The sequence below is a fragment of the Halictus rubicundus genome, chromosome 10 (assembly GCF_050948215.1).
Source record: "Halictus rubicundus isolate RS-2024b chromosome 10, iyHalRubi1_principal, whole genome shotgun sequence".
NCBI classification, from domain to species: Eukaryota; Metazoa; Arthropoda; class Insecta; order Hymenoptera; family Halictidae; genus Halictus; species Halictus rubicundus.
Window position 1 is genome coordinate 5926882 of NC_135158.1, and position 12669 is coordinate 5939550.

At 45.2% G+C, this 12669-nt stretch overlaps 1 protein-coding gene across 2 annotated transcripts in view; it reads left to right on the forward strand.

Annotated features, from left to right (window-relative positions):
- The window catches only part of LOC143358101 (fibroblast growth factor receptor homolog 1), an 81505-nt gene that overhangs the window by 53949 nt on the left and 14887 nt on the right, over nt 1-12669 (forward strand). For both annotated transcript variants that reach the window (XM_076795003.1, XM_076795002.1), the window contains exon 2: nt 3968-4108. In XM_076795003.1, coding sequence (XP_076651118.1) covers nt 4024-4108 — 85 coding nt within the window. In that variant the 5' untranslated portion in view covers nt 3968-4023. The remainder of the gene's footprint in view (nt 1-3967; nt 4109-12669) is intronic.

The window sequence follows — 12669 nt, forward strand, 5'->3', positions numbered from 1 at the left end:
TACAACGGTCGGCAGAGGAGGCGAACCGCGGGGAATGATGTACGATCGATCGACACGCCCCTGGTCTATAAAAATTTACGACGACGCCCGTTCCCCGTCCCGCTACGTCCCTGTATTATATGCGGTCGCAGCACGTGCGTGAAACGCCGCGTGCATTCAGGGCCGTGTTTCAATTTGGCACGTCCGAGGCCGTTCCCCGATTCGGACGAACGCGTTTTCGGGCCTGGCCGATCGCCAACGCGAGCCTGGAGAGCCGTCGTTTTCGAAAAAGGCGGGCGAAACGAGCCGTCGACGAAAACTCGCCCGAGCTAATCGATCTTTCCACTAAATCGTCAATAGACCGCGGATTTTGCGTCCTGGTGGCGATTTCGAAAAATAAAAAGATTACGCAAATCAAGTTAATAACTTCAGGAGTAATTTGTTCTCCTCGGAAATCACATTTAACCCTTAGCACTCGAATGGCGACTGTAAGGCGCCACTAGAAATTGCTGTATCGTTATTCAAAGGGCCTAGCCGATTAAGATGGTCAAAACTGCCCTTAGAGGTTTTTCAATGATTAATAAACCATTCGAAAGATGACCCAGAAAAACCCCTCTGAGCAAAATTTCAACCCCCTATCTTGCCCGTGAGGGTAGTTACAGGGTAAATTAGATTTCGCGCTTTTCCACGGATTTTCCACACTCTGATGCTTCCTAAAATTCTGAAAAAATACAATCCATTTTTTCTCTTAAAACATTTCTTAGGTCAAACACTTACTTGTTTCAATGTAATAATGTTTAAAATGACTTAATATATACCTGCGGTAAAACCGACAAGTGTAACTTTCCTCCTAATAGCAGAAACGACGAAAAAATTCGGTTTTTCTTGTTTTTACAAAAAGTGCCCACAACAAAAAATCTCAAAAAAATTGACGACATTGCCTGTTATGGTACTTTATCGGGGCACTAAACAGCAAAATAGCATGTTTTCATATTTTTGAGAAATGTACATTTTTCCGATTTTTGTGAGGTTTTTCATTTTTTGCGACCACAGTTTGCAAGAAAAAAATCTGAAAAAATTCTCAAAAATCTGTCTTAGGATCCAAAATATGCCACATTTTTTCAGAATTTTAGGAAACATCAGAGCGCGGAAAATGCGTGGAAAAGCGCGAAATCTAATTTACTCTAAGGGCAGTTTTGACCATCTTAATCGGCTAGGACCTTTGTTTGTATTTAATAAATTACTAAACACTTCGCTATTGTACGAGAAAATCGCACCACTTTCATATAACACGAAGAAAATGTATATAGAAGGGAAATATTCTAGGTTTAAGAAATGTTTCCAGGATTAAAATTAACCAAATTGCCAGTGAGACCTCTTGTACTAATGTTTGCCCACGCAGAACCATGGCGCCACAGCCCCCATTCACCCCGTAGAGTATCCAGTATCCAGTCTAGGGAGTTTTCAATCTTTCGCAATTAGCAGCGTTATCAGAGGCTCCAATTAACGGGACAATGAAGCTAATGCCGTTTCCGTGTCGACGATAGCGACGCCGCGCCATCTTGGTTCCAGAATCGTGGAGACACGGTGGAAACCCGCGTTTTTACTCGCTTTTAAACCATAAAAACCGAGGTTCACACGAGAACCGAACGAGGGTTCGATGGCGGAGGATGGTTGATTTACACGCTTTTCGACGGCGAAAAGCCGTTTCCTCGACGGACGGTCCATCCCCCCGTTGGGGTCCATTTTCACGGTGCCAGTACCCATCGTTTGATATCTGGAAAGATCTACCGGGGCACCCGGTCACGACGAACCGTATTCCTCCGGGGCCCCCGGTACAAATTGAATGAAATCGCTCGAACCTGTTCTACCCTCGACCACCCGTAATTATAGTGACGTAGGTCGGGAATTTGGTGGCGTCGAGGCTGTAATTTGAAGGTCGACACCGGCGAAGAGAGACCGTCCCCGGTGTTTTATTAACCCGCGCGAAGGGAATTAATTACCCGGCCGCGCCGGCGCTCGGGTTATTGATACGCCCCTAACTCTCATCCTTTTACCAAGTAACATTTTCTTGCGGAAAATCGTATTACCCCGGGGATGATGGCCGGCCGAGGTTTATTTGCTCGGTGTCACTGTCGGCCGGCCGGTAATTATGGTTCCGCTGAATTATTCTGCGGCCGAACCTGAACCACTGTGAGAACAAGGTTGCAATTCGTTTTTTGCGCTGTTCGAACGAATTTTTAGAGACGCGAGACGAGGGATCAACCGTTTATCTCGACTGTACTCGAGAGATGCCATTTTCTTGTCCAATCCTCGTCAGTGTACTCGTCAGGAAAAAATTCCATTTGCTATCGAACACCATTTAAGACAGTGTAAAAGAAGCACGAAATAATAACGCTAAAGTGCAAAATTTTGTTTTCTGCACTCTTGAGACAGCCCCGACATGAATTTGCTAGATGAAGAGACCCGGTGCTCGTACATTGCAATCACAAAGCCCGAAGCCTAGAGAAATGATGGAACAATAGGACATAGAATTTTAGTGGCGCCGCGTCGTTCCATTCAACAATTCCGAAACGGTTTATTTCGGCACGATTTACGAAACCGCGTGGAATCGTCGAAACTATTTCATCCTGGGTCTCCTTTCGGGATTCCCTGGCTCCGGCGTCGTTAATTCAGTGTTTATAGCAACGGGAATTAGATTCGGTCGTTCGCGATTTTCATAACCGCGGGTCAACACCGGAACAGTGTAATAATTTTCAATCAGGCGGAATCGAGATAAAGTGGACCGGTTCGCTCTCGGTTATTGATAATGCAGATAAGTTCTGGATCGCCTCCGAACAGGTTACAATTGTTTTTATGCCTCCCTAACGAGCTTAGGCCTTGGTTATACACGGGGAACGGCGTGCGGCAATTGCTCGCTACGACGCACCGATCCGTTCCTCTATAGCTTATTTCATATTTATGTATTCGATTTATTTTTTTACCGCTTTGTAGTCAATTGTTTTACCGCTCGCCGCTCGCCGGTCCCTACATAACCAAGGCCTTCGCTTTGTTGTCATACCGGCTAATTAGCTAAACTGCGAATAACGTCCGCACCAACGAACGACGAACATTTGCCGATCGATAAAAATCGCCCGATCGGAAGGATACCGAAAAGAGCAAAACGGGAGTTGATTGAAAATTAACTGAAATATCAAGGTCTGCAATCGACTTCGGTTCCGATGTGGAGAAGTCCGTGTATTAATTAGTACCGCCGGACTTCGGCGCGGATATATTACAGGTGAAATGGGAGATCACTAATTCGTAGTAAAGATAAAATACTCGATAAATTGGGGTTCGAGGAACTTGCGAATCGAGGATCGATGAAACCGTAGCCAGCCTGGATCTTTATAAATAGAGGCGTTTAAAAGTAACCACGGGGACCGGTTTCTACGGGGTCCCAATAAAGTAACATCAGAATCGCGAGCGTCCCTTTTTTCGCCATCGCGACAGAATATTTTATGGTGTACTATCCGGTGCGCGGTGTGTCCCCATAAAGAATAATAGACCGTGTCTCGGTCGGCCTAAGAGAACACATGGCCGGGGCACTCTTCTCGCTGCGTCTCGAAACCAGACCTGGATTTCGTGCACCAGAACACGTCCGGTGCATCCTTACGGTGCACTCGAGCCCCATAGATCACGTGCATAACGTCACACCCCGTGTTCCGGCCCTTTCCTTGCCCTAGGAGAGTTTCCTATTTCGACAGTGAATGATTAAAACGATTATTTTCGATCGCGTTGCTTCACATCATTTATTTTGTGCAAATGTTAAATATTTTGTAAGATATTGTTCGCGTTGAAAAACGAGAAGAAAAATATTTGAGCTAACTATAGTAAATAAGGGATCGGGTATCTGCGTTAAAATGCAGTATGGGAAGAATCTAAATAATCTGTCTGATTCTCCTTCGAAGAATCTAAATAAACAAATCTTTCCGTTTTTCCGTTTCAGAAAGTCACAAATGCCTCGTCACTAGCTACCCGGTACCTGTCGTCGAAGAAATCAGGATGATGATCGCGAAGTGTCTCATCATCGGGATACTCCTGGTCCTGGTGATCGATCGAACTACTCAGGGACAGCTGGTTCGATTAGGTGAGCAATCCTCGAGCATTTTTACGTGGACGAAAATTCGAGAAAAATTTGCATCTCTTCGGGGACGAATTTTCTGAAATAGAAAAAAGAATTATTCAATTTTTCGTTCGATATTATTGCATCCATAAGATGAGTTTTTCTGTTTTGATTATTTAGAGATGTCTGTGATGAACTGCGACAGAATTGAATTTCTTTTTGACTAATTTTTAATATTAAGGGTACTACGTGTGTAAATGTCCCGGAAAGGGTTGATATAATTAAACAGGGATAAAAACGAAGAACCAGCGAGGAGAAAAATTTAGAGTGCGGGACAAAGTCGAGACTACTAAAAAGGAAGAAGGGGAGAAAGCAGACAGGAAGAAAGTGAAAGAAGAGGGAGGAAATGTCGCGACGAGACACGTGGTTCGAGCCTAGAATCGTAAAAGAAGGCGGTGATATTTTTGTAGGCGATCGAGGGAGGGGGATGATCTCGCGAAAGAGAAAGTTATGAGCGTGGAATGGATGGAACGTGGAAAAGAAATATATGGGCTGGCGAAGAAGACTCGCGAGAGAAAGAAAGGAAACAAATCGTGCGCGCGCGTTTCGATCGTAAGGAGACCTATCGTACGGTTTCTGTTTCCGGCGTATAATGTCCAAAAATACGATTTACATAGAATAAACTAATCATTTCTCGAAGCGATCCGAACATCAACTCTCTGAAGAATTTACAACTTCCCTTTGAAGATGAAAGGGGACTTGAGGACAAAAGTTGCAGGACCTCTTAAATACTTTCTTTAATTTATTTGCTAAGTTGTGCTTTGAAGATGCTTTAAGGACGTTTCACCGAGAAATTCAACGCTTAGAAAATAATTCTCGTATTTTTTAACTTAGACGCCTCTCAACACACATTTTCAATTCTTCTCAAAATTGTTTGCCCAATAAAATAAAGTTCTCCTTCCAAAAAACTTTCAAAGAGGCAGTGAAGTTCTTCAAAGAAGAAGGTCAACAAAAATTACGCACTCAAGATATTTTATACGCGTGTTAATCCGAGAAATGAAGCGCACCGAGGTACAGAAAATTCGAAACGACTCCCACATATTTTCGAGTTTGAGAGTCTGTCCGCACCTGTCGAAAATGTTTTTAAAAATATCACGCTCACCGAAATAAAATTGTCCTCCGAGAAACAACCCCCGAAGGGCCGGTGAACTCGTCGTCGACGATTTCTTTCGGGACGGTCGAAGAAATGTGTAAAGGAAAAAATGGAACGAGTAGAAAATCGGAGGATTTCTTTCGACGAAATCGTTTTCCCTGCTCGTTTCTCTGTCGTCGAGGTTCCCGATCGTTGGAACGCGTGTGAAAGACAACGGGGAACGCGTTCCTCGCGAGCATGTCTCCTCGGCTACGCGACGGAATTTCGAGGTACCCACGCCTCTGATCGGACCCCCATAAAACCTCTCTTTGCCCCCGGGCCCCGTGGATCTTGGCCTTTTTCCAGTCACGTAATTTCTCCGGTCGACGCCGTTACAATTTAATCAGCCGTTGCCATTTTGGACCACGCGGTGAAACTTGCCGATGGACAACCGAACAGAGAAAATGAAAGAAAGAGACGCTTTTCTCCAGAGAGATTTTCCATTCTCGAAACGGTAATTTCCAGTGTAACCACCAACTTTTCGGATCGACCTTTTTGAAAATAGAACGAGAGAAAAGGGTTTCTAGAAACGCGAAAATGTCCGACACGCCTTTAATCGGTAGACACGAGACCCGCCAGGAGAATCGAGTATTTTTAAAAGCGTGCACAAAGGATAGAGGCCAGACAGAAATAAAAGAGTCCTTCCGTGGCGCCCCGATGAGAATTTCGGTGTGCAAGATGAGGGTTGATCTTCTAAACGAGGAATAAAATTATTATTATAAAGAACGTATACTTCCTAAATAAAAATAAAAAGTGCTTCCCAAAAATTGTACTCACACGGAGCTGGGGGTTGGGGGTTAAATTGATCCCTTACTGTTTTCTGCCTAATCTGCTAATTTTCGTGTAGGAAGCGTAGAAAAGCAGACGAACAATTGCGAAGCGTTTGAAACGGTCGTTCGGGGTGCGCGCAGCGTTGATCTTGGAGCAGCTTGAACTTGAATGTTCGAGTCGGGTTCGGGTGGAACGTTTAATGCGAAGGGGACCGGAGACAATGATGACGGTCCACGATCCGCAAGATCATCGCCTCCTGACGAAATCTTGGTGTGTCGGTGATCCCCGACGTGGTCAGTGCGACGGGGGATGGGTGAGAGGGTGGAAATCGCGCTCCGCTGCCATCTCTTTCATTGTCCAATTGGTAATATCAGCCGCTATTACCCTGTTGAATACATTTAATAGACAAAAGATTGGCAGGGGCTCTCATTTCGCCGTGTGATCACCGGCACACGGCCCGAGCACGGCCCGTGGAAACGCGGTCGCCCCGGTTGAGAATATGATCGACGGTTCGCTAATAACGGGCGAGCCCGGCTGTACATATGGCATTCAATGACCGGCCAATTGGACAATTGAGCTCAATCATAATAATATACACACGTGTACACCTATGCTCGATTTATATGTGCACACGTACTTATATTTATATAACGTCGCGCAGCCCTAGCATTTCGGCCGGTTATCAATAAACTCCGTTTGCCGGAAAGTAAATTTCGACCGTCTCGCCATTTCGCATCAGTTACACGACCGCAGACTGCCAGCTTCGTGCGTGTAACAATTTTATTAACACGTTCGCGCCGATGCCCGACTCGTTTAATAACGCGAGAACAGAACGGCAATGGCAAAACACGACTTTATGCAAATTCTGGTATGAGGAACCAGTCGAATTTACCCACTAGAAAATTCGTTATTTCTTTTTAGTTTCGTTGCGTTTTAAAATTAATTTTAATTTTGGACTATTTTAAGACAGACAGCGACACGTACATATGTAGCGTTCAAAAAATTGAAAAAATCTTTCAAAACAGTGATCATCATTGCAAAGAAACAGTTCCATAGAAATTGCTCGGTCTGACCGGAACACCTTAATTTGACTACCTGTTTTCGTCAATTGCCGTGTTGACCCTCACGCCCATCGCATTATGGTGTTTATACCTATGCAAAGGGAAACGTTGGGAAAGTCGTTGCGAGAGAGGCGACCAGGTGCGAACGCGAGGAAGCACCGGGGTTTTCCCCCGGGAAACAATGAAACGACTGGTGCTTCATAGTTCTTGCCGACTCCCTCGGTAATGGTCCTTTGAATATTCTGCAGGTCCTATAGAAAATGTAGACAATAGGCGAAAGGAGCGCGTGTACTGGTCGGTGATTTATTGCCTTTTAGGGCTTGTAAAATGGCGGCGGGTCTCGCAGGTAACCTCGTACAATGGACAGGCTTGTGCGCTTTACCTACATTAACGGGGCGCACGTGTGCAATTGCCGGAAACCCCGAACGGTGCCGGGTTCTGCTTCCAGCTAAATACCAGTTAGAGAAAGCGTTTTAATACTGAGGCCGAATCTGTGCACCAGATGTTCGGTCCGGCCGCCCACTAAAATTCGACTTGGACCGTTTTCTTCCCGGAAAAACCGACGTTCGTCCATTGTCCGCGGGGAACCGTAATAGAAAATGGTAATGGCGGAGGGCTGGTTCACGGCCAGGTTCGATCCATCATGGCTGCGATCGATTAATCCGCGATCCCGATTCAGCCTCACGAGGCTGAACACAAAATCTCGCCCCCTTTATCCACAGAAAATGATCGGAGAGATCCAGGTGTTGCAGATCGAAATCGCAGAACCATTCATTCTGGAAAAATTTCTTTCAATGGGTCACAGAGCCGGCTGCCTCTCTCCTGCAAACAAAATTCGAATGATCAGAATTCGTGGAACTCTCTCCATCGATCAACGTTCCATTATGTCGAGAAAATGTCGAATTTCAAAGTGAGATTCGGTATCTTCGTCGAAGATCGTTTAATACGTCGATTTTCTTGTTAATCGATGGTTCTTCTGATGAATCGTTGACATTTTAATACGTTCTCGTGAGAAATCCTGAGAACACGGCTGGCGGATGCATCGAATCTCTTTAATGATCGGTATCGATAGATCCAATCATTACCGTGGATCTTTATGCAGAATGTATTAATTACTACATACCGGAAGCGAATAAAAATTTGATTCTCCCTTTCATAATCTTTCTGGTAGTTTACCCTCCACTAACTCGTTTTCATTAAAAATGCATAAAATCCGCAGTCTAATGATCACCGATAGATAACTGCTAATTGCTTCGAATGCGCGTTTCAGTGCGCCATCTCCCTAAAAACATCGCCCATAGAAAATCCAAGAGTTTGCACACGTACACGAAGAAGTTAGCCTGATGCGGCCATAATTGCTCGCAGCTATTCATTAAAAGACTCGAATTTAATTAATCTCTGGCCGGCATCTGTTTAGATGCAGATCGATATACTCGAGGGAGAAGGATTCGAATCGCGCGCTCTTCCCACGACATTTTCCCAGGGAAACCGATCTTACCGAAGCTGAAGAGGGAGAGAGGGAGTTCCAGACGTAATCTGGACAGTTTCCCGCGATCTTCATAGTCTCCGGCAGTACGAGAAAGAGGCCAGCACACGCACACTTGATCCGCGCGCTGACGCTTAATTACGATTGTCTGGCATCGGTGGTGCAGCGAGGCGAACCGGGGCTCCCCATACGCTCATTAAGATAGCAGTCGGTCTTAAGCGGTGTCCCTTAATCTCCCCAAAGGGATCATCCTTTTTAAGGTATAATTATGCAGGGACTCCGTCGTGCCGTGTGTGCCCGGTGTTCGTTTTGTACCTGAGAGACTCGAATCTACCGGCGTCAAACCGCTGAACGTTTCTATCTGTCAGACAGCGGAGTCTCTCCCTCGCCGGGTTTTTTCTATCCCCGGCGCGTCCGTGCATTTGTTTTTATATCAAACAACGAAGCGACCCGGAGCCGCGATGGAATCTTAATTAGAACGTCCGAGGCGTCTTCGGGACGAGATGTCTCTATCCCGGGACGGCGGAACTGCTACTTAGGCGTGTGCACGGTCTCGAAGATCTCTGCCTATGGCTGCTAGGGCTAGGCCAGACTTTTTATCCGAGGATTCTAAACACTGGTTTGGATTGATGCGCAGCTACCCCGAAGACTCGAACTTAACCATACCCTGAACCGAGGATCTCCAACGTTTCTAGCCGGAGGATGCAACAGCCTACGCTTCTGACTGATGTAGTCCAACTCAGGCCGAGCTGGACTTCGAGAACGTTTTGTCTACGGGTTTCTAAACGCTAATTAACATTGGACTGCATGTCCCCCGAGGCCTCTGTCGCTGGCTAATGCAGCAGAAACAGAGCCTCGGCTACCTTCGACGTTTCTAGCCAGAGGATGCAACAATCTCTGCTTCGAACTGCTACAGTCAAACTGAAACCGAGCTGGTCTTCGGGAACATTTTGTCTGGGGATTCGAAACACTAATTAACATTGGTCTGCGTGTCCCCCGAGGTCTCTATCGACAGCTAAACTGGTACAGCACTGTCTGAGCTAAGTATCTTCGAGGTTCCTAGCCAGAGGATGCAACAGTCTTCATTTCTGAAGGTCTAGTCTTCAGGAACATTTTGTCTGGGGATGCAAAACACTAATTAACATTGGTCTGCGTGTCCCCCGAGGTGTCTTCAACGCTGGCTAAGACAGTAGAGAACCAGAGCCTCGGCTATCTTCGACTTTTCTAGCCAGAGGACACTGTCTCCGACCGCTACAATCTAACTAACCTAGCCTCCAGGAGCATTTTATCTAGGGGTTCGAAACGCTAATTTAGATTGAACAGCATGTCCCTCAAGGTGTCTATTAAGTATCTACGAAGTTCTCTAGCCAGGGGAGACCGCAGTCTTGGTCTCTGCTACAGACCCTAGTCTTAACAGGCTGAGCTGTTCCGCTAGGACTTTTTATCTGAGGCTTCTAAACACCAATTTAGATTTAACTGCGTGTCCCCTGAGGTCTCAATTACCGGTTGACGCAGCCTAGAGCGTTATAAGACTCGTCTTCGAGGTTTCTAGCCAGAGGCTGCTAAAGACCAAGAAGTCTTTTATTTGATGTTCATAAACGCTGGTTCAAATCGAACAGCGTCGCCTGAGGTGTTTATTGCTGTCTAACACAATATAGTATAGCCCGAGTTAAGGTATCTACGAAGTTTCTAGCCAGACACCGTCGCAGTCTTTGTTTCTGCTTGCTACAGCTCAGGAAAGAGCTATCATTCAAGAAACTTTTACGTAAAGTTTCCAACCACTAATTTAGATCGAACTGCCTGTCCCCCGAGGTCTCCGTTCCAGCCTAGTCCAAGTTAAATGTCTTCGAGGTTTCTAGCTCGGTGGTACTGTAATTCAGGTCGAACTAAACTGCACCTTCTCGGAAGTAGCTTTTTATGATTGCCAAAGCCCAGTCCAGGCTAAGCTATATTTTGCAAAATTTTTATCCACGGTTGCTAAACTGCAGTCCAAATTGAGCTCCTTAAGTTCTTCAGCTTCGAGCGCTCGCGCTTTAAGCCGGAACCTATGTATCGTTCAAAGTATTTATCCGCGGTTGTTAAACCATAGGCTATAAACTGAACTACGCAACCTGTGATGTCTCTGTTGCCGTCAATGCTAAGGCTGTACCAGATATCTTAGACGTCTCCGATTACTATGGCGCAGGTTGAATTGAGATACACATTCTCAAAAGCCTCTGGTTGCTGAAATATTAATCCACGTTGAGCTCCGCGTCCCGAGAGATCTCTATAACTCGTTATTAAAGCCCAGTTCAGCCTACATCGAGTTTTCTATCTTTAGCTGCCGAAGCTTGGACTGAGTTACGTGTTCTCAAATCTCTCTGACTCCAACTGGTACAATTTCTGCCTAATTAAAAGCCATCCTCGTTAGAGACCGAATCTTCCTGTCTTCCGCTGCTTTGAGTCCACCTTAAAACTGAACAAAATTGATTATCCTTCAGAGTATTAATGCTCAGAATATTACACTGAATAATATTATACTCTGTGCAAAATAATATTATATTGTTTGCATCAGTTGCTGGACAGGAAAACCAAATAGGAATTTAGTACTTTTGAAAATACACTCGCCTATCTTTGTCAAATATCCATAAAATCCGCAGTCTATTAATAAGCAAAACGTGACGACCTTTGCAAAGAAATTAGTTCTCACGCGGAAAGTCAGGCACGTCCGAGATATACTTTCTTATCTCTTATCAGACCTCTGTTGTTTACGAGCACCGCCGATGATTCACAGCATCGTCGACCAAATTCTAGAATTATTCAACAAAGAACAATTCACTGGTAATCCGTATTGATCGCGCGAAAGTTGAACGTAATATATCATTCGTCCCGTTGACGCAGACGACCGTTGCGTTAGAAGGATTAGCTGTCGATCGTTCCCAAGATGGATAAACAACGTCGAGGAGAGAACCCGATATTGTTTTTAATAGCAGAGTGATCCGACGGTCGATTAGAATTCGATGCACCTTGTGCATTATTTATCGGAACGATGACAATGCGACGGATTGGCGTGACGGATGACCGATCTAAATAACAAAGTGGACATTAACATTCGGTTCTGAGATTATTCGATTTATAATGATGTTTCCTCGAAGCGATAGACCAATGTCAAATTATTCGACTGAATTTCGATTAGACTAGAATAAACGCTCGTTTTTTAATCTTCGTTCAGAAACGTGAGACAATTCAGAAATGTCGGACACGTTCTCGAATAATTTATTTTAGAATTGACGTAAAATTAATTAGAACAAAGAGAAATTTCGTTCGAACCAGCTAATAAGTAACCTGCTTGAACTAAATTTTCTTCGAACTGGCGAAGAAAATGCATTTCTGATCACCGAAATTATTTTGCGAGAAGCACAATCGCATTCTCGATCCCAGTATCCAGTTTCCGGTTTGCACAATCGACACAAGGCTCGGTGATACCGGAGCTAGTATAGCGATACGCCCAGCACAGCTGTAAATCCTCTCGGATTCGAGGTTGATACATCGCCGGGTTGGGTCTTGGTAGGCAAGAAAATGATTTCGTCAGAGCATCGTGCGACGACTGGCCGGCCCTTGTTCCGGAACGGAAAAAACAGTGAAAGGGTTCGGAGTATCGAGTTCCCGCTTTGTACGATTAATACCAGTCGGTACATCGGTCGAGCCGAACGCGAAAAGCAGCCTCCTCTGGACCAGATCGTCGTCGGATTAAGAATCCACGATACGATCTAACCGCGTGGGATATCGGGGTAACACGAAACCTCGCGGGCCCCATCGAATTCTGTTACCCCTTTGATCTCGCACCCCCTTCGTCTCTGGACCCTCGTTGAGAAATAGGACGTGCCCCGACGAATTAATCTCTGGTCCAGGGTACACGGAACGATCGTGGAAATTGATTTCACGACAAACAGAGAAAGCAAATCATTTCGAAAGAATTTCTAATTTCTTGCAGGATCACTGGAGGATTCTTTGTTTTCTTTTTTTTTTTCTTGGATTTATTTCGACAGGAAATTTGATAGGAAATATTATTCGCGGCGGATTGTTAAAAATAACT